The sequence below is a fragment of the Ciconia boyciana genome, chromosome 1 (assembly GCF_034638445.1).
Source record: "Ciconia boyciana chromosome 1, ASM3463844v1, whole genome shotgun sequence".
Classification (NCBI taxonomy): Eukaryota; Metazoa; Chordata; class Aves; order Ciconiiformes; family Ciconiidae; genus Ciconia; species Ciconia boyciana.
The window spans coordinates 673,301-694,932 of NC_132934.1; the positions used below are offsets into that span (position 1 = coordinate 673,301).

The window sequence follows — 21,632 nt, forward strand, 5'->3', positions numbered from 1 at the left end:
AGGCACAGAAACACTGCTGAGTGCAAGCCATAGGTAACAGCAGGGAGCAGCAGAAGCCGTGGTGTGTCGTACTGGTACAACATCAGCAGGGTTTGAGCAAGCAAAATCGACGGTCTTAAAACTTCCTCTCCACCCATCTTTCCATCTCCAGGACTGCGCTCATCATACGTTCCCGTCTATAAATAATGAGTTAAGTCTGTCAGTAGCAGGCCTGAATGTTAATTATCTCCCAGTATAATTATCAGCTTCAGCTTCATAACTGATGCTATGGGGGATAAAAGCCTTTACTTTGCCCTGCAGTCCCTTCTGCCATGCTTGTGAAGGGCATCTTTAAATGGCATTATTAAGGCATGCAGAAGATGAGTCTGTCCCCACTGCTTTCTGGCCAGACACAAGTTACCTCCAGCTGTCATTTGTGCGGCACGGAGCCCGAGCAGGACCTTCTCAGCTTGCTAGAAGCTTGCAGCCACTCGCCCTCCTGCCGAGCGCGGGATCTCAGCATCCTCGGACAAGGAATGCTCGCGTCAGCCCAGAGAAGAGTGTGTGGAGCTACCCATATGTTAGCTGCATATATTTGCATGTATGAATACTAACAGTCATGTGCACAGCAGGAATCACATACTAACAAATCACAATAGGTTTTATAATTATTTTGCGTGGGCGTAAATTACTACTTGAGCTGCACTGGAGCTGCAGGGCAGAAGAGAATCAAACCATAAATCTGTCCCTCTTCCTCCACACGCTGACTGCAGTGCTGGCTTCAAAGCAATCGAGGGTGCTGGTACGCTGCTGCTGCTTGTGAAAGTATTGTGAGAGTGATTTTCTTGTAATGTTTGTGTTGTTAGGAATGCTAATTAACTTTCAGGCCGGTGATTACTTGGATCACTTACCTTTTTTAAAGAAAATAGTGTTCTGTTTGTTTTGCTTAAGTTTCTGCTACATTTTTCTTCTTTTCTGTCTTTTCAGGAACAGTTGTCAGGGTTGCTATACGTGTTCCCATGGTACAAGTATTATTATCAAAGTATTTCCATTCCTGTTCCTGTCTTGGGGTTTTTCATGATTGTCATGGTTTAACCCCAACCGGCAGCTCAGCCCCCCCAGCCGCTCGCTCACTCCCCCCCCTGTGGGATGGGGGAGAGAATCGCAAGAGTAAAAGTGAGAAAACTCGTGGGCTGAGACAAAGGCAGTTTAATAGGTAAAGCAAAAGCCGCGCACGCAAGCAAAGCAAACCAAGGCATTCCTTCACTCCTTCCCATGGGCAGGCAGGGGTTCAGCCATCTCCAGGACAGCAGGGCTCCATCACACACAGCGGTGACTTGGGAAGGCAAACGCCATCGCTCTGGACGTCCCCCCTTCCTTCTTCTTCCCCAGCTTCACATGCTGAGCATGACGCCATATGGTGTGGGATGTCCCTTTGGGCAGTTGGGGTCAGCTGTCCTGGCCGTGTCCCCTCCTGGCTCCTTGTGCCCCCCAAGCCCCCTCGCTGGTGGGGTGGGGTGAGGAGCAGAACAGGCCTTGGCTGTGTGTCAGCGCTGCTCAGCAGGAACGAAAACATCCCTGTGGTATCAACTCTGTTTCCAGCACAAATCCAAAACACAGCCCCATACCAGCTACTATGAAGAAAATTAACTCTATCCCAGCCAAAACCAGCACAATGATGTGCTCTTCGTATACAAATACTTTTTCATTTCCTCATTGTTTAAACTGAAGTGGACTAATAAAGACATAGTATAAGAAGTCAAGAAGTCAAACACATTACATCACTAATAAATGTGATCTTTTTTCTACTTCACCATCCCCTGGCGTTAAGAGAAGCCTCTGGCGTATCACTCCTGTGCTGTGAGTTCTGACTTGTAAAGAGTTTGAGAGTAAGAGGAAACTTGGAGCCACCAAGGCCGAGGTGATGGTTGGTGTCTGCAGAGCTGCTGGTGCAGTCGGTATCGTGGTGTCTGCTGCCTCGGTAGGTGATCTGATCGGCTTTCATTTTTTTTAGACAGCCACAGAAATGCACGGTTTTGGATCCACATGTTCTTCTGCTTCCTTGAGTAGCAGCCATGCCTGAAAGCTGTTTTCCACATTTGGTTTTTCAGCAGATCATTACTTTCTCCCATACAATCCTTACCACGACATTACATGCCTATGTCATGGTCATATTGGCCTTTTCATTTTTTGAAGGCTGCTTGTAAGCTTAATGCTGTGACAAACAGCTTACTTAGCAGCAAGGAAAGCTGGGCTAAGCACATTATGTATGCGCTGCATTGATTTCCAATTCAGACCATCGGTGGTGAACAAGGCTCTCTAAAAAATTAGCGTGAATGCTTCCATAGTAAAACTCAGGCAAGGGTTTTGGCTGAGAGGCTTTGGGATGTGGTGGTGGAGCGTGGGGAGTGCCCCGAGGAGCGAGCCCTTGGCTGGGGAGGTGACCCCGCTGGCTTTCAGAGGGGCTGCCTTTTGCTGTGGTCACGTTCCTGTTCAGAGACAGGTCTAGGGTGGTCGTTCATAGCCACGCGTGTCGTTTCTAGGTGCTTTTTTATGGGTGGGAGAACACTCGGGGCTCTGGACAACCAGCGTGTAGTATTATCGGTACAAAATTAAAAGGAATAAATATGTTTCTGGAACAGGTTCCTGACAGAGAGATTTGGGGTTTGCCTGCAGTCCGGTTTATGTGTATGTGACAGTAAGTAAGGGAGGACGGGGAAGAAAGGGAAGTGACTGATTTTTAACTAAAATTCAGTAATGTACAGAGAAGTGGCTCATGCCAGACGGTGACAGGCTCTTGATGATTCACATCTACGTCGCTCTGTTTGTAAGTTTGAGAGGTTACTTTGCACATCTAGCTGGACTTGGAGCAAAGGAGCGCTCGTGTTGAATATTAGCAGCATTAGGGTTGTGCAAACAGAATTTCGCTAACACCGCTTCTAGCTGTGTCAGTGGAATAGATGTCTTTGTCACTAGCGTCAGCAGAAGTAGCTGATAAACACAGGAGGCAGCTTAGTGAATTAATTGTTTTTCACATGATTTCTTTGCTGGTTGGACACTCACTACAAGCACTGAATGTTAAATTACCAGCATAGAAGGTATAAAAAAGAGGTTTTGTTTCTGGGTGTTCATGTTCTAAACAGAGATGACAAAATATATTGTGAGAAGCAGAGTGTGTTAACTTAAAGTTATTCTTAATTACAGTAAAAAGTTAATGATAATTATTACAGAGGAAATGTGTCAGACCCAAGGGAAACAGACGTTGTATTAAAATGAGAATTGCGCAAATTATTGGATATCATGAGTACGACATGGAAATGTGAGTCCAGGGAGAAACTATAGTGATGGAGGCTGCTGCGTGGGGATCGCCCAGGAGGATATTCCACCTGGCCTCTTCCTGTCACAGAACACTGCAGCGTGGTTTTGCGAAGCGGACCCATCCAGTATTGTGAGATGAGTTATTTTCACCTGATGAGCGCGTTTGTGAAATGATCTTTGCGTGATGCTGCCCCTTAAAATGAGCCAGGAAGCCGTGCTAGGTCTGTGCGAGCTGTCAGCGGTCTCTCAGCCAAGCCGGTGTGAGAGGTGAAGATTTAATCAGGGCTCTGCGTGCAGCCCTGGCTGGAGCGATGCACCGTCACGCTGCTCCTCGTAGAGGGACCATCACGGGTCGGAGACGCTGCAGCTCCTACCTGGTTTGATTCATGAGAAAGCAGTTCAGCTAGACGACTGAAGACATAAAGCCAAAGAACATCATTCAGGTTTTTTCTCATTCTGAAGGTGCTAAGTCATTTATTATAGAGACAGGAGCTGTCAGTTAAGACCATAAAGGATGTGTTGATCAGTAGTGACTACACTGCTTACGCTGAGTCTGGAGCAGCTGCAGGCGCAGCATGCGCCTGATCTGGACATGCCTACATGCTAAGGGGATGTACTGTCGCAAATGTTGTGGAGAGGATCAGTGTAGGCATGTGTGCAGTCAGGGGAAAAGCCATACCTCAGAGCTAGCAGCTGAGGATGATGGTGGGAGTGCTGTCCAGGGACACGCTCTGAGACATGGGCATTTTATACTCTGACACATCAAAGCTGCTTCAAGGTGGGCACAGCCATTCATGGCATCACCAAGAAATTATAAAGGTCCCGTCTGACTCATCTCGTGAACCAGCCGATGACAAGAGTCTGCTGGCACTAGAAGTCATCCCTGTGGATTGCCAGAACAGCAAGGGAGCAGCTGCGGCATAAGATGCTGCTTAGATGACATCTGTCCTCTTGGAGAAATTAAATAATGACTACTGAGCTCTTAGAGAATTAGGACTAAATTGGTCAAATCTCGAGTTGCAGCAGTACACCTGCTAAACTAAAATAATTTGTAAAACAACAAGGATAAAGCGCTGCCTCACTGAGTACCACCTCCAATGATGAAGACTGTTGAAAATCAGTTCCAACACATGACCCTCAAGCAAGTTACTGCATCAGTTGATGAGGCTGAGGTGTGCACTCGTGGTCCTCAGAACAAGGCCCTCTGAGGTCGTGTGCTTATGCACTGATATTTCAGCAAGAGTGGGAAACTCAAATACCCAGCAGCTGTGTGAAAGCCAGGTGCTCCTTCCGCGGGCTGCGAGGTGTTGAACTGCTCAGCAACTTGGACCCCAGTGCACAGTTTCAGCAAAAACGTCTTCTCATTGTGTTCACTGTTCCATTAAGGGAACACGAGCTTCTTTTCTTACGGTTTTGACTATCCTGTGAGTCTAAGATCTTTCAAAAGACAGTGAGACAGTTTTGGGACCTACCTTTGAGCTTCATGAGGGTGATGTCCGAACCTATTGCAGCTATCACAGGGAGCTGCATTTACCTTTAATGCAAACCGGTGCGACTTGAAGAAACAGTGCCCGTATCTTGGGCCACATAGCCATCAGCACCATTAAATAACTCAAAGAGAAAGGCTGGAGACTATCTGCAGAGCGCAGCAGCTTCCAGTATTACAGGACCAAAGCGTTGCCTGAGGGTGATCAGCTCATTAGGCAAGCGTGTGTCAAGAAAACCTGGCATCTGGTGACCCTGGATGAGTTGCTGCCCTCCAGCACTGAGTATTTCATCAAAGCGAGCATGACCAACTCCACAGATGGAGCTGGTTGGCATAACCAGTACCACAGCCCGTGACAGGTGCCGGCATCACCGCCATGAGGACGGGAATCCCAGACACCGGGTGAGTCCTGGTGTGGAGATTTTGTAAGAGAAATACGAAGGGTGGTATGATTGAAATGTCAGTGGAAATGACCTTTGGGAAGGCACCAAGAGAGACAGTAGATCAGGGATCAAAGGCGTGGCCTGTACTGACAACCCCAGGCACGATCAGCAGTAAAACCAGTCGGCACTGAAGGCTGTTGCTGACCTGGGCTGCCCCCAGTGCAGATGCTGGGTTAGATCAAAGTCCTGTGTGCTGATAATGCTACCGCACAGGTGACTCGTCGGCAGACCACCTGCACTCTGATAACGGGAGGATGGCGACAGCGTCACCGCACACTGCACGTACCATTCCTCATCCTTTCGATCCAGCAGGAAGACAGATTCTAGTCACTACATACCCTAAATGAGGAAAGAAAAGGTAGTTGTCAGCAGCCTTGCTAGGATTGAAAAGGACCAAGCAAGAAAGATTCTGGACAAGGATCATGTCATAATAACTGTTGACTGCTACAGGGTCTGAAAGGTCTGTCCAAAGTATAGTTTGGTTTTGCCAAAGGAGGGAACCAGGAGACACGGTGAGAACTTAACAGCCACTGTCCCTTGTACTGGCACACAAGTGACCTCCATCAGTCACTGAGTAGTTGGTAGCTCACGCTTTGGCAGTTCTGAGTACGTGGTTATGGGAATGTGAGTGGACAGAATCACCTTACAGCAGAAGTTAAATACAGTCCAAATCACCTTCCTCAGGAAGGTCTTGCGCTGAGTTTCCTTGATTTAATTCTTACAATGATGATGCAGCAATGACCAAAACGGACAAAAGCCGGTGGCTGCGGACCGGCTGTCAGTGAAGGACTGTGCTCAAACCATTCTTCAGCTACTGAGGCTCAGGCCTCCTATCAGGTATGATTAAATGCTTGGCGCTTTTTGAGCTTTAATCTTTTGGTTTATGGGTGAAGTTTTTTTCTGGTGTTGCAGGTTAGGGTCTGAACAGAGCTATCAATGTGAATCACTTCAAACGTCCCAGGTGCCAGAGCACGAAGCAGGGCGGCCAGCCTGGTCAGTGATGGTCCTGACGGGCTGAGGACAGCCAGCCATCAGGGCTGTTTGTGGGGTTGTTTCAGACACTGCACGTTCCTGCATTCATTGTCAAAGCAACCAGAGAGTGCGGCGAGTGACTCCGGCTGTACGAGGAGTTCAGATGTGTCTGCTGTGCAGCCTGCTGCTCCTGCGGTTTCTACCAGCAAGCTTTCAGAAGTGACTTAGGTGTGGTGGGTTTGGCTCCTTAGAGCCACATTTCTTTTCAAACACTTAAGTGGGTTTTCTAGAAGAAAAGACTTTGAGCAGCACGATGTGTACATGCTGCAGACGTGCCTCTCTTCAACTTAGGCGTGTAGTTTGTGAGCTGAGAAGGGCTTTTGCTGAGCTTTGTAAGAGTGGTCATACTGGCTTAGGCAAGAAGTCCACCTCTCCTTTCTCGGACAGAGACCGGTCATGGGTGACCAGGGAAGGGTATGGGAACAGGGCATATACACGGTGATGCTTCCCCGGAATGTGCTGTCCCTGTCCAACAGCCTGTGGGTCGGAGATTCTCCATCCCAAAGTGTGTCCTGTATGCAGTAATGCTTAAGAGATTGCTCTTCCAGGAGCTTGTCCAGTCACTCCTTGATTCCATGTAAGTTTTTAGCACAATACCCTGTGGCAAGAAGAAGCTTTATCCCATGTCACGTGAAATTGCAGTTTATTTGAAACATTATCTTCTAGGTTCATTTGATGTGGGCTAGTCCTTGTGCTGGAGGAGGCAATAGGCAGGCCACCACCATCAGCTCCTCCGTAGCGCTCAGGATTTGGTAGAACCATTTCCCCTGGGTTGTGTTTCTTCCAGGTTAAGTGCTACTAAGCAGCACCATTCCTTGTACAGAAAATCTTTCCATACTTTGGACAGTCCATGTCAAAATTTTTTTCCAATTTTCTTTCTTTTTTTCCAATTTTACTGTATTTTTTTCCATAATGGGAGGATCAGAGTTACTGCAAGCATTTAAGATGTGGGGGCACTTTGGCTGTGCCAGTGGTCTAACGTTCCTCTCGCTTTTCTTTGCTCATTGCTCCTGGCCATTGTAGGACATTAGGCTGACACTCTTCATGAAGTCTGTCATATCCCCAAGTTCTTAATCCTGGTAGTAGTGTCAGCTCAGAGCCTGTGATTTTACATATGAGGAGAGAATTATTTTTTCCCATGTGCATCAGTTTTTCTCCGCCTTACATTTCATCTTACATTTTAAGATCTTTCTACAGTTCCTCACAGTTTTCCTCCTCTTTATTATCCCGAATAATTTAGCATCATCAGCAAACCTTGTTACCGCTCTTTCATTCCTCTCTCATAAATGATCTAGGGCTATGTTGAGCAGCGTAAGTCTTGGCACCGATCCCTGTGAGACTCTGCTGCTGACCTTTCTTCTGATGTGAAATCCAATCATTTACTTTTATTTTAAACTTTTTAACAAATTTCACATGTAAAAACCTTCCTTTTTATCCCATGGCTTCTTAGCTTCCTCAAGAGATTTTAATGAGAGGCCTTGTCAAATGCTTTTGGAAATCTAAGTAGACTTCAGTTAAGTTTTTGTTGTCAAATAACTCGGATCTCTGCTTTTTTTCCCATCAGTCATTCCCTCTGGCTGTGTCCCCGTTCAGCCCTTGCTCTGCTCTGGCATTGGCCCATTGCATCTCTGGAACAAAACCTGGTTGTGGTTCTGGGGATGTTTAATTCTAGCGAGCACTTGCTAAAGGTGCTACTGAAGAGGCTGTTGAGTTCAGCTGTCTCCTCCCTGCATGATCTTCCCGTGTAATCCCGGCAGGACCTGTACCCTCAAACACCATTGCCATGCTCGTGTAGTGCTCGTGTAGTGCTTAGCACCAAGTTGTGAAACACTGCTTCATCGGGTGCTGCACAGTCCTCAGGTTGTTTGAGCATTTTGAACCAAAAACACATTAAAAAAAGAGGTGGTGTGTTCGTTCCCAGGGGACCCCTGAGGCAGTGCTAGGCAGCACGGGTGCAGGTGCTGCACTCTAAGGGAGAGTGCCCAAGCGATGTCGACACAAGCCCTTCTGCACTGGTTGGTTTTGGGGACCAAGAGTGCTTCCTGACGTGGCTGACGGTAGCGCTGTAGGTTGTGTTCTTCCCCACTGTCTATAGAATCCCAGAATTGCTGGAGGCGGGGAGGGACCTCCCTTACCTGCATCTGTATGTGCTTTATCATAGAATCACAGGATGGTTTGGGTTGGAGGGACCTTTACAGGTCATCCTGTCCAACCCCCCTGCCATGGCAGGGACACCTTCCACCAGACCAGGTTGCTCAGAGCCCCGTCCAACCTGGCCTTGAACACTGCCAGGGATGGGGCGTCCGCAGCTTCTCCGGGCAACCTGTGCCAGTGCCTCAGCACCCTCAGTGTAAAATATTTCTTCTTTATGTCCAATCTAAACCTACCCTCTTTCAGTTTAAAACTGTTGCCCCTTCTTCTGTCACTGTAGGACTTGGCAAAAAGACTTTCTCCGTCTTTCTTACAAACCTCCTTTAAGTATTGAAAGGCCACAATAAGGCCTCCGTGGAGCCTGCTCTTCTCCAGGCTGAACAACCCCAACTCTCTCAGCCTTTCTTCATGGGAGAGGTGTTCCAGCCTCATGATCATTTCCATGGCCTCCTCTGGACCCGCTCCAACAGGTCCATGTCTGTCTTGTACTGAGGATCCCAGAGATGGACGCAGTACTTCAGGTGGGGTCTCACGAGAGCAGAGTAGAGGGGGAGAAGCACCTCCCTTGACCTGCTGGCCATGCTTCTGTTGATGCAGCCCAGGATACGTTGGCTTTCCGGGCTGCAAGTGCACATTGCTGGCTTGTGTCCAATTTTTCATCCACCAGTATCCCCAAGTCCTCCGCAGGGCTGCTCTCAATCCATTCATCCCCCAGTCTGTATTGATACTGGGGATTGCCCCGACCCAGGTGCAGGACCTTGCACTTGGCCTTGTTGAACTTCACGAGGTTTGCATGGGCCCACTTCTCAGGCCTGTCAAGGTTCCTCTGGATGGCACCCCTTCCCTCGAGTGAATCAACTGCACCACTCAGCTTGGTGTCATCTGCAAGCTTGCTGAGGGTGCACTCAGTCCCACTATGTCGTTAATGAAGATATTAAATAGTATTGTTCCCAGTACGGACCCTTGAGGGACACCACTCGTTACTGGAGTTTATGAGGCAAGACTTTCACTTAAAATGCCATGTTAGCTTTCCCAAGTGTAATATTTATCCCTGTGTTGGCTGGCTCTCTGCTTGTTCCAGTTGCTAGAGCCTTGCCCAGGGAGGCATCAGGATGATGGACCTGCAGCGCCTTCCGTCTCTGCTGGCAACCCTGTAAAAACAGGCGCCGCATGCCCACCGTCCCGGCCCCAGATGCCACAGTGGTTCTCACCGCAGCCTACGCACCATGAGTGGCACAGCTCTGCCACCCGCAAGGTCCTCTGGACGCTTAGCTGTCTACTGTCTGGTCTTGGTGGCTTGTGCCTCTCCTTTTTGTTCCATAACCTCTTGTAGAGATGCTTCCATTTCAGACCTGTCTGCCTACACGTCTCTGCGCTTCTGAAGGGGAAACTTCACCACAACAGGGAAGCAAAAATCGTATTTAGTTTCTCTGTTGTGGCCTTACCTTCTCTGGGTGCTGCTTTGACACCGCGATCATCTGACCCCAAAGATGCCCTGGTAGGCTTCCTGCTCTGTATGCACTTGAAAACTGATTTAGTATTGGTTCTGAAGTCTTTTGCAAATTGTTCCACAGATTCATATTTGGCCTGTCATACTGTGTTTTCACATTTAACCTGCAAGGGATTACGATCCTTTCCATGTTCCTCATTTGGATATGGTTTCAGCTTTATGAAGGATGTTTTCTTGGTTTTAATAACCTCCATTTCCCGTCTGTTTAGCCATGCCAGCTTCTTTCTGTTCTTTCTCAATCTGTGGCATGTATTTGTACTGTGTCTCCAGCACAGTGCCCTTAAATGGTCTCCATCTGTCTCCTTTTCTGAGGATGGAATAAATCCACATTGTAGAATTTGGATTTTCTAGGACTTGTTTTTATTATTTATAGAAATATGCATTGTTCTTTCCCGAGTGTGTATTGGGCAAGAGGCAGACATAATGTTCTTTAATCTCCTTTCGTTCAAGCAAAGGGAGATTTTAGGTGTCATCTGTCCTTTCCCAGTACATGTGATAACTGAAGGCAGCGGTGGGACTAGCTCCTCTAACATCCCTCTGTTTGTGACCATTTTCCTCTTTAAATGTATGCAATATGAATTTCGTGAGCTAGTGAGACATGCTAAGATTTGAGATGCTGCTGCATGTTACCTTATCTGTCTCTCTGTGCATCTGCGCAGCCAAATGGCTCCGACGTCAGCTTTGAACAATGCTGTTTCTGTGGAGCAGAATTCCCACAGGTGACATCAGTAATTTGGCAGCGCTAAGCGTGGATCAGAGGCTGCCTTTGCCTCCTTTTTTAGTAGACACCATTTTGCACCATTTGCTGAAGAAGTGATAACGGGAGGCTGTGACTGATGGACCTGAACTCCGCTCTCTGCAGGCTGAGACCACGTTTGCTGGTCTGCGGTCCGTTGTCACTGTCGGTGCCAGGTTCAGCCTGTCTGGTGGAGAGCATATCCAGGGAGAAGGAGCTGGATAGCATCACCTATTCGGCTGCAGTGCCTCTTCTGGCAAGTGAGGATAGAAATCCAGGACAAATACCTTCCTCCTGCCAGTATCAATATAAGCCTGATTATTCCAGGGGCTTATCTTTTGTGCATCTCTGCGATGGCATCTTTTCCTCGACTTGACTGCTTTTTGGCATTCACAGCAAGGTCCTAACAGCTTCCTCAGTATCACTGCTAGTTTGGAGTCCAGGCAGAACATCTCTCGGACTTTCTTCGACTTCTTGTTCCCTTAATGAGCTGTCTTATTTTAATGTTTTGGTTAGTGCCCTAGAAGGTACCAGCTTGGTATGTTTAAATGAAATTAATCCAGTGCTGAACATTTTCTGTGAGAACCGTCCGTGTTTGAATGGGGAAGATGCTGCTTTTCAGTGCCTTTCACTAACGGTCTTCCTCACCTTCTGCAGTATCTGTTCTTCAGAGTTTCTCTGGCACTCACAGCCCACATTTCATCTGGGGCTGAGCCGCGCTGGCTTTGGGTTTTTAACTGGTGTCTGAAATGCGTTTGACCAGTGCTGGAGGGAACGTGATCTCAAACCACACATCCTTCCTGGGGGCTTGCTGCACTTTCAAATCGTGTGTGTGTGTGTGTGTGTGTGTGTGTGGCTGGAAGATGGTTTCTGCTGGAGTTAGAGTTGCTTTTCATCTGTCAGTTTGCTTTTGACGTAGTTCATAATCAGTGCCTTGATGAGCTGCCTCCTGACTGAATTAAACAGAAAATCTTACTGATGATAATCAGTGCTTCAGGACCAGTGAGGAGCATAAATAGGCTCCTTTCTAGCCCCCTCTCCGTTTCCTGCTGTCCTTTGCTTTCGACATAGAAGCACCACTGTTGCCTGCGTTCCCAGAGATTTCCTCATCTACAGTGGAGATTTAAGTGGTTTATTTTTCCATTCGGGATAGGGCTTTTCCCAGTTTCGCTTCTGATGTTGTTGCTGAGGTCCCCTGGCTGCCAGTCTCTGGGCTGGGAGCTCTTTTGGGACAGCAGTAGTGCACTTCAGACCTGCTCCTTTCCTCTTCTCCAGGCTGCTGCTGTCAGTAGATGCTCGAGACGAGACACCTGATCTGGCCCGCTGTGGTCATTCTTTTTCTCTCGTGTTCAAACAGAGCCAAGAAATACAGCTGTGTTGCGCTTTGGCTAGCATCCGCGCTGCAGAAGAGCAGGGCTGTGTGACAACAGCCTCTGCAGAGTGCGCGGGTCTGGGTCAGTCTCTCCAGGCTCCATCGCTGCGAGGGATGCTGTGCTCAGCAAACCATTCACTTGTGATGTGCCCAGCTGATCCCACACCTTCGGGACATCCCTGTTCCCTCTTGATTTCTGCTAGAAGCTGAACTGTTTGGTATATACATCCAAGGGTGATCCGTGATCTCTCTCCCTAAAGCTTCATCTGCTCTGTGAAATGAGATAGGGGTAGGAAGGAGACGTGCATACCGTCTCGTTATCATCCGTGCTGTTTCATTGCGAGCTTCCTCCATGGGATAAACTTGATCCGGGCCAACTCGCACTCTCCTGGACAAGCCCAGCCATCGCGCAAGGCCAGCCCTAGCCAGAGGCAATTTCTAGAATGCAGTTTGGAAAGAGCTACCCTGTCTTACGGCTTTGATTTTTTGGGGGAGAGAAGAAAGTTCATCCATAAAGACTCAGGCTGTACCGCATGCTCTTGGGGCCAGAGCATGGTCTGTGCCCCACTTATTTACTATTACTATAAATCATCCTTCTGTTGTGGGGGATGCTTTCTGCACGAGGTAGCCGAGCAGAATGAAACTCCTCGCGCTGCCTGGCTGGGGGTGTGGAACACCACAGTACGTGAGTGAGGCTTCTGCTGGAAGAGGCCTGAAATGGTCCATGCCTCCACCAACATCAGCTTCCGCTGAACTTAAACTTTTCTTGAGGGAAATTTATGTAAAAGTTCCCAGTAAGTGGCCTTCCATCACCACCCCGTTCCCATGCTTCAGAAATATTACTACTGAGAAGTTGTGTGTCACCTTTTAAGCATTTTCTCATGGGAATAATCAAGCCAATCAGTCAAACCAGGTCTGTCCTGCTGGGCCTTTTATCTTCCAGGTGTCCTCCTCGGGACTCTCTCCTCTTGACCCGCATCCTTCTGCAAGTGGTGCTAAGAACCGGACAACTCGAGTGTTACCTAACTTTAGCAACGTGATTCATGTCACTTCATTGTAGGTGTCTACCATGTAGGTGTCTGAGCTCATCGCCCTGGCTCACCCTGGGAGTCGATACAGATGTGTGCAGTCAGTGGAGCCAGGGGTGCCATTCATTTGACAAAATGTAGGCGGTCATTTCAGCATGGGATGAATCACAGCTCCATTGACTTCACTGAATAGCTCTCCATTGAGTCTAAAAGGAGCCCAGAGCGACTTGCTCACTGTAGGTGCTTGTTTTATATATGCCCACGTTTAACTAGATGACTCCCAGGGCTACTGCAGCATGGGGTCGGGCAGCAGGATTATTTCAGGTCTTAGACAGCACTCCTGTTTATATATCTCCAGGCAGTCCGTCATCCTTTTTTCACAGAAGTGTGACACTGCTGCTGATGCTTATGAGTCCAGGATGGTAGTCACGGCCTCTCCTGCCAGCTGGCTGCCCAGCCAGTCCTCCTCCATCTTCTGTTTTTCTTTTCATAGCTCCTGACTGTAGTACCTTGCACTTTTCCTTTTCCCTCTGGTATTTTTCTGACCATTTCTCCAGTGATGGTAGCATGTGAATCCAAGTCCTCTCTTCCAACATGCTGCTGTCCTCTCAGATGGGATCTTCTGCAAATTTATTAAGTTCTCTCTGTTACATCCTAGTCATTGGTGAAAACATTGAGCTTGTCCCAAGACAGACCCCTGTGAAATCCCACTTGTACATCCTTCCAGTGCAACAGTGAAAAAGGTGTCAAACCAGCTATTTACTCACCTTGCAGTCATTTATGTTCCCCTTGTTTTTTATGAGAATGCCTTGTGAGAGCATTCAAAATGCTTAACTGACATCAAGACACATATCACCGAACTGCCTTTCCCATGTTCATGAGACCTGTTATGTTCAAACAGAAATTAGGTTCATTTAGCACAATCAGTTCTTTCAAATCCATGCCACCTGGTATTTATCACCCTCTTTTCTTCTAGATGTTTTATTAAACTGTTGTGTTGTTTGTTAGAGGATTTTCCTGGGAATTAAAGATGAGTTGCTTCATTTTATACTTCCTTTGATCTTTCTACTGCCTGTTTTTAAAGATGAGCTTCATCCCTTTTTCAGATCCTCTGGAGCGTCGTGCATCCCATGCAAGCTCTCAGAGACAACCCATCACAGATGTCAGATGCTTTCTGCAGGCTGCCTAGGCACTTTCCGTGAATTTCACAAGGCCCAGGCAGTTGAAAAAAACTCTAATTCTTGGTTTTTCGCTTTAGGGTCAGAGCTAATCTTTGCTGTTATGGTATTACCAGGAGTTAACTGTAGCTATTTAGTACAGCCATAACCATGCTAATTTTTTAATTGTTCATTTGATAGCTCTATTGCGTTTGTCCCTCTAAACAGTCACAGTTACTAAAATAATTTGCCCTAGTCAAGCGTCATGTGCATGAACTGTCTTTAATTTGGTTTCAACAAAAGGCAAACCAGCAGAAGGTCTGACACTCAGCCCTGCAGAAACGAGACGGCCCGGTAGACCTTGTGTCGTCTTGAGGAGCAGCTCTGAAGAGCCGTGCTCTGATGGCTCTGTATCGTTACATTAGCTCGTCTATTTATTCATTTACCAGTTAAATGTAGGGCACAGGAATCTGGCAGTGAACTTGAGGTGCTGTTTTCCATTGGGTGTCATAACTTTATTTAAACGTTTATGTCACAAGAGTATTAAATCATTATTTTGCTTAATCTTTCTCTGACACCTTAAAATAACTCCCTACTACATCTTATTTTTTGAAAGTTCCTATTTTTATTTAGACAAAAATTTTAAAATTACTAATTCAGGTTATTTTTTCGGTATCACACTGTCACAGGTCTTGGATTACACTGCTTCATCTCCTTCCCCAGGCTGTTTTTTATTGCTTTTTCCAGCCCTCGGAACTCCAGCAGTGCCAATCAGTGGCATCTCGGGTGTCTCTCTACTCCCCCACAATTCTAGTTCACAAAAATGTAGGGACTTTTTATTTCGCTTTTTATATAGATCTGTCTGTAGAACTAATTAGTGTGGTTATATCCGAATGTGAAGGTGTCCACTGGATCTTACTGTAGTCAGTTACGAACCTGAGGAGTTTTAGGTGCCTGTAGAGCTAGGTGGCAATGGGCAAAGGGTTTGCAGGTTCTGGGGGGACTTAAACTGGGAGTGCTCTTGCAAGATCCCTCTTGCAAGTCTAACTTCATAAATCCCACTGTGGGCGACACAGTGGAAGAGAGTGAGCTAAAACAAATAAACGTCCGACATTGCTAAAAATCGCACAGGTAGCTCTACATACGTACTTTTGGAGTGTTCAGGGACAGTAAGTAGTGTGTTGGGGAGTTTTCCTATTGTTTCTGACAAGTTTAGGTTTTTGAATTAAGGTACTTCTTGCCAGTTTATTTGTAGGAGGAGGAATAATTCAGAAGTGGCGGAAAGAATCAAATATTCTTTGTGCAGAATAACTTTGGGTAAGAGCAGCAGCAGTTTGAACTTATTTAAAGGCTTACATTATTGCAGGAAATCTTGGCAGATGAGGATTGGTGGGGGAGGCTGGGTGAAATTGTACTTACACAGAGTACAAGCAGTTTTGTCAAGAGTTTCTTCAGTTTATCATGTGGATGAAACAACCACAGAGGTCCTATGGGAAGAATTAGAGGTACAGAATTTTCTTTCATCATGGATTCCTCGCTTTCTCATTGACAAAGCAATCACAGCAGGACTAATTGGGCACTTCAGCCCACCACCAGGTAAACAGAAATCATTATTTTATACATAAACATTTGTTTCCCTTTCCCTCTCTCTCTTTCTCTTGCATATACACATGCACAAACACATTCTTGTAGAGGTGGCAGAATTCGCTCTTGGTATGGGGTTAAGATCTGGCACAGGTCATCTACAAGGGATTGACATGTCATATGGAAAGGGGGGATATTCCTGTGGATGCGAAATGTGTTAGGTCTAGCTCTCCTCCTATGTGGTAAGTCATAGTTCAAACAGAAGATAAAGGCTTATCGCAGAATCACAGAATGGTTTGGGTTGGAAGGAACCTTCAAAGACTATCTAGTCCAAGGCCCCTGCCATGGGCAGGGACACCTTCCACCAGACCAGGTTGCTCAAAGCCCCATCCAACCTGGCCTTGAACACTGCCAGGGATGGGGCATCCACAACTGCTTTGATACAGGAATCACAGTTTGAGGTTGTCTGGCTCTTGTTAGGTGGACAGGAGGATTATGTTACCGTAATGACCTCTTCGGGGCATGGTAGCCATGAATCTGTTTCCAGTAGGACACTCTACACTTGGAAGAGAGGATTTCGTTGTAGCGGGGAGAGTTTTACGCATATTGAGGAGCATATGCATAACCAGCTCTGCTTTTGAAAGACAGGCCAATGTGTTGAAAATGTGACATAAAGGGATGGCTGTATGACAGCAGCTGCCTCCCTTAAAGCGGTTCGCATAGTTTTGTTGAAGTGTATCCATGTGTAGGTACTTTGTTGCATGAAGTCACTGCTTTTATAGATACCCTGTCTTTTCGTGGATAGTGCCTAAGCATGTTCAAAATTATAGTGCAAAGTGAACTCCCAGGGAAGTCCGAGGAACTCGGGCTTGTGTCTCACGTTCGTTTCTGTGGACGATGCCTGCTGCACATCTTACTGGAGTGCCTTGGTACCTGCAGCCGTTGCATGTATTGACTTTTGTGATTGCCTTCCCTTGGTCTGGAAAACAATATTTCTGTCCATCTTGCTAGGAGCTAGATACTACTGTGGTGTTAATGGCAGAATCACAGAACTACCTTCCCAAAAAGGGATTGTGATGCCTGTAAAGCCAGCCCTGGCAGATGAGGCTACAGAGGGACAGGATGCAGCGAGGTGTGTCCTGTCCCGGTGCTTGTCGGTCGCAGTCCATGGCTCCTAGAAAGTACACACGAAAATGTGGGCTCCCAACCCAGTCCACGCGGCAGCACTGTGAGCCCATTGCCTTCCATCCAGAAACACCCACCACCACCCCCCCCCAGACCCTGCTGCGTTCGGCGGGGTCCCGGCGGGTGACGCGGGGTGCAGCCTGAGCCCCGGCAGCGACCCCTTCCCTGCAGCAAGGGGCAGGAGGCGGCAGCCTCGGCGTGGCGTGGTGCGGGACGCGTGTGCCGGTGGGGCGTGTGCCTGCCTGCAGCGGCGGTACCGCGCATGTTGGGGCACCTCATACCGCAGTGTGCAAACCCAGCCTGCTCTGTGCCAGCGCCTGTCTACGGCCGTCTCCTCCCTCCTGCGAGCGCGCCTCCTGCGCGCCCGCCGCCGTACCTGCTCCTTGGCAGCGCGTTTCTGTGCAGCGCGGTGGTGCGCGGTCTTTGTTCCCCGCTGCTGCGCGCTGGGCAGACCCCATCGCTGGCTGCACGTGCCCCGGTCTGGGGCTGGCCTGGGCCATCGCTGCCTCGCTCGCTTTTGGCTTGGTGTGCAAAGCTCCTTCCCGCGCCGCCGAGAAGGACCGAGGTCCCTGATTAATTCCACTCTGATGTCAGACATGCGGCTCTGCTGGGAGGGATTTGCAGGGCTGCATTTAAGCTCCCGTTTGCTGAGAGAATCCCTCTCCCGTCTCCCCTCCCCGCCGCCCCCCGCCCCTCCCGGCGCGCGTAGAGGTGGTTTGTTGGAAGGGTCGCTGGCGGCCGGGGTCCGCGCAGAGCTGCGTGGCCGTTCCTCTCTCTCCTCCGCTGGATTTTTCCCCGTTCTTCTCGTCTGGCCGCGGCGGAGGGCAGGGAGAGCAGCTTTGTTAAACTAGGACAATGCCATGCATCCCCCCTCTGCTAATGACAGACGGTTACTTAGCAACGCGGGGGGGGATTTTAAGAGAAGATCAGAGCACCGGGATGAGGATATAAACTCTGCTGTTCTCCCTCCCGGGGAACTTACCAAAGAGGCACCTCTCCTTTTGTCAAGCGTCTAATTTTTTCATACGAGAGGCAACCGGAAAGTCTCAGAGAGCTGCTTCCCTGATGGATGGCTGCCTGCCTCCCCCCGCACCTCCTCTGCTCAGGCGCTCCACTCTTCAGTTATATGCTAAGGGCATCATTTAAAGGGAAGCCCAAAGTGGGATCAGTAAGCTCCCTGCATGCGTATGCAGGTGACTGAGAAGGGGACCGGTGGGCAGAAGGGTGATCCAGGCAGCCGGGGCTTTCCTCCACCTACACGTTGAGGGAAAGTAGCTTTCGTCTTTTTGTTCTGACTTTGGGCGAGGGAGGGAGGGAAGCAGATTGTGCCCAACTCCTTGCTGAGATGAAACGGTCGATGAGAAGAGGTCTCCTTGTCACAGGCACAAAGGCCACCTCCGCCTGGCAGCATGGTGCTGAAATCTAACCCTAGCATCATTCTCTTGTGCTCTTTCCTGCCCAGTGACTACATCATTGAGGAGAAGACGGCCGTGCTGCAGAAGAGGGAGCATGAGGGATTCGGGTTTGTGTTGCGAGGGGCCAAAGGTAAGGGCTGCTTCTTTCGCTCGGTCCTGGGGCTGGGAGGGAAAGCTCCTTCTCCTGACTGTGGCTGGTGCTCAGGACCCCGTTTCCCTGGCTGCACCGAGCAGCCCGCGAGCCCCTGTGCCTTGGGGTCTCTTAGGGGACTCTTCTCTTTCTCCGACGGCTAGGCAGCGTGAGGGCAGCTTATCTCTGGTTACACGCATTGTACAGAAACGGCCATTCATGGCAAATGTGCATCTCTCGCACATTCTGGGGTGTTGCTCTGGTACAGATGCTGGTATTCGTAGCTTTGCATTTGTAGGAGTTTTCACTTCTGCCTAATTACTGGGCGTATAAAGTGCATGTGCTCTGTTTCAGGTGCAGGTGTAAGACCCGTGGGGCAGGGCCTGTGTCCTCCATGGCTTTTTTTTTTTTTAATGCTTGAAGTATTTCACTATACTTTGGCTGTGTAGAGTTGGGGGTCCTCCTCCTGGAGCCCAGGCTGTGTTGGGGTTCAGCCCCAGCATGAGGGCAAAGCAGTAGATGTCTGTCCTGCGGCTGCCACCATACCTTCGACCCTGTGCTGCCAGACAGCCTCTGCTCGTGCCTGGGGCACGCGTCCCCTGCACAGCCCTGGAGCGCCTGTGCTCGTGCAGCCGATGCCTTGGACCGGGTTGTTACTGTGGCTCCTCTTGCCAGAAACCGATCTTTTTGCTACAAAAAAAGAGTCCCTTGGGGACTGGTAACGAAGCTGCTCGTATTCACATAGGAAACAGGCTTCAGCCCCTGTGCTCGGGAGGCAGGTCCCCCTCCAGCTGGAGCGTCCTCTCTCCAGCAGTGCCAGGCTGAAGGCTGGGGAGAGGCGGGGGGGGTCTCAGAAATGCAGCTGCTGAAAGCAGAGGCACAGCCGTGCATGCTTCCGTCCCTTCCTTGCATGCAGGGTGCAGGATGCAGGAGGGAAAGCTTAAAGCAGTGGTTGCCAGCTCATGTGGTACTGCTGCTCCTCTCCTGGACCTCAGCGTGGGTGAAGATCGTTGTGATTTGGGCTTTGATCTTGGGTGTGATTTTCTGTGGGGATTCCTGAATTGTCTTTGTTCTGTCCGTATCGCGAAAGGGCTCTGTGTGCCAGTGGGTGTGTTTGCGTTCCTGTCGGAATATGGTTGCTGTCTCTTCCTTCCCTCTCTCTCCCCTTCCCTATATATGTGACATACGTGTCTGTCCGTGTGCTGCTCACATCGGTGTGTGTAACGTGAAGTGAAACTTCAGGGCTCAAAATGGCATCCATTTTTTTGCCAGATCAGACTTGCAGCTATTGTGTTAGGAAAAATGGGGTAAATTTTGTCCTGTTTCCTTTTTTCTTTCTTTTTTCTTGTTTGCCCTCCTAACGTTTGTAGGCTCTGTATTTTCCTTTGTCTGCTGAGGCTGAGAGAGAGGACTTGGAGCGGATTAAACAGTGGGCGTGAGGCTGTGTGGGACTTGGGTCTGGCTTACGGATTTGCAGCCTGGCATTGCTGCAGGGGGCACTGAGCCGCGTGTGGCTGCAGAGGGTCGTGGCTTGGGAGCCCTCGCAGGGTGGGCATGGTCTGTCGTGCTGCCATCTGGGACGGGTGCTGGTGAGTCTGCTGGTGCCTCTTGGGGAGCAGCGTCCTCTTGACTGAGAGGTGAATGCGGTGGCTCTGAGTCACCCCCGTATTTCCCAGCCACTCAGCCTGGTGCTTCGTGCTGCCGTGGGGTTTAAGCTGGAAGGAGCGCTGAGACTCTCCGTCAAGGCCCCGTCGGTGTCAGCACCGCTCACGCTTCATTTAGATACTCTGTGCCAAACGCTTCAGGCCTTGTGGGGTGAACCAGAGAAGGGGTCTGAAAACAGCAGGGACCAGAGCATCAGCAAAGTCCCTGCAGAGGGAGGGAGCTGGTTATTAAGCAAGACTAAGCTGGATGATCCTCAGAGGAGACTGCACTTTGCGCTGCAGAGGATGGTGAAAGTCTTGCATGGCTTCTACCAGTCCTGCTGAGGGTTGATTCCTTCCCAAGCCCAAATTTGCCCGTGCATGTGAGCTGCACGCCAGGCAGAGGGCACTGCCCACCACCCTGGAGAGCCAGTCCTTCCCAGCCCATCCCATCTCCACCTCTGGCCAGTACCAGGAGAAGTGATGTCCCAGTCAAGCCAACTGAGCATTTGGACAGAGGTTATTTTATCCTGCTCCCTGCAGGAGACAAGCTGCAGCTTTTGGACACGGGACTTGCCTGCAGCCGTTGCCTTAGAGAATCACGTGGAGCAGGTGGGAAGGGGTGCGGCAGCCCCTTCGCTCAGCACTGTGACAGCAGGTGATGAGCAGGTGGATTCACTTCTTCATTTCTTGGCCCAGAGAGACCATCCCTACCTTGCATGTACATGAATGGTAGACCTGTGCTCAAAATGCTGAAAGATGGTATTTCTTGGCTTGTAATATCCTGAACTCAACCAGTCATCTGTGCCTGGACTAGAGCAACCTCCCTCTTCCTGGCTAACCTGACCACAGATCAGGCACTATCTATTTAGTAATATGGTTCATAAAATATTCATACATACTTCCCTGGGGCCATCCCTGTAAACAGTGGTTGTTGCAGCTGATACAGTGACTGCACCTCACATGGTCTCGGCGCATCCCTGCTACCAGTTCCCTGGGCAGAGGAATATTGTTCCTGGGCAGTTAATGCTCATTGGCATCTGGTTATGGTGGGTTCTGTGGAAGCGGTAGAGGGACACGCAGTCCCTGACTTGCGAATTTACTCTCTAGGAAAGGAGTAGATAATATGAATAGCAAGGATAGTGCCAATAATACAAATAATGTCTTGAAAAAAGAAAAGGAGATGGCTCTAAGTCCTTGCTTCAGGGTGCGAGCTCTCTTTTCTCTGCTTAGTTTGGGGAGAAGCCGCCAGGCAGGGCAGGTTATTCACAAAGTTACCCGAGATTATTGCTTCCCGTCATTTGCGTATCTCCCGAAGCAGCTGATCCTGTATGCTGTTGGGGAGACGATGCTGTGCTGATCCACTGTGGGGCTTGGTTTGCTCCTGCTTCTTTCCAAAATGTTGTCAATTTTTTATTCCCCCCACCCACCCCCTGGTTCTCCAGCCAAGCAAGCTCTTCACC

General features: G+C 49.1%; 1 protein-coding gene across 5 annotated transcripts in view; it reads left to right on the forward strand.

The window, feature by feature from the left end:
• Window positions 1-21,632, forward strand: part of SHANK3 (SH3 and multiple ankyrin repeat domains 3) — a 372,580-nt gene that overhangs the window by 263,049 nt on the left and 87,899 nt on the right. For all 5 annotated transcript variants that reach the window (XM_072856101.1, XM_072856081.1, XM_072856107.1 and 2 more), the window contains exon 15: window positions 18,444-18,526. In XM_072856101.1, the coding sequence (XP_072712202.1) occupies window positions 18,444-18,526 (83 nt within the window). The remainder of the gene's footprint in view (window positions 1-18,443; window positions 18,527-21,632) is intronic.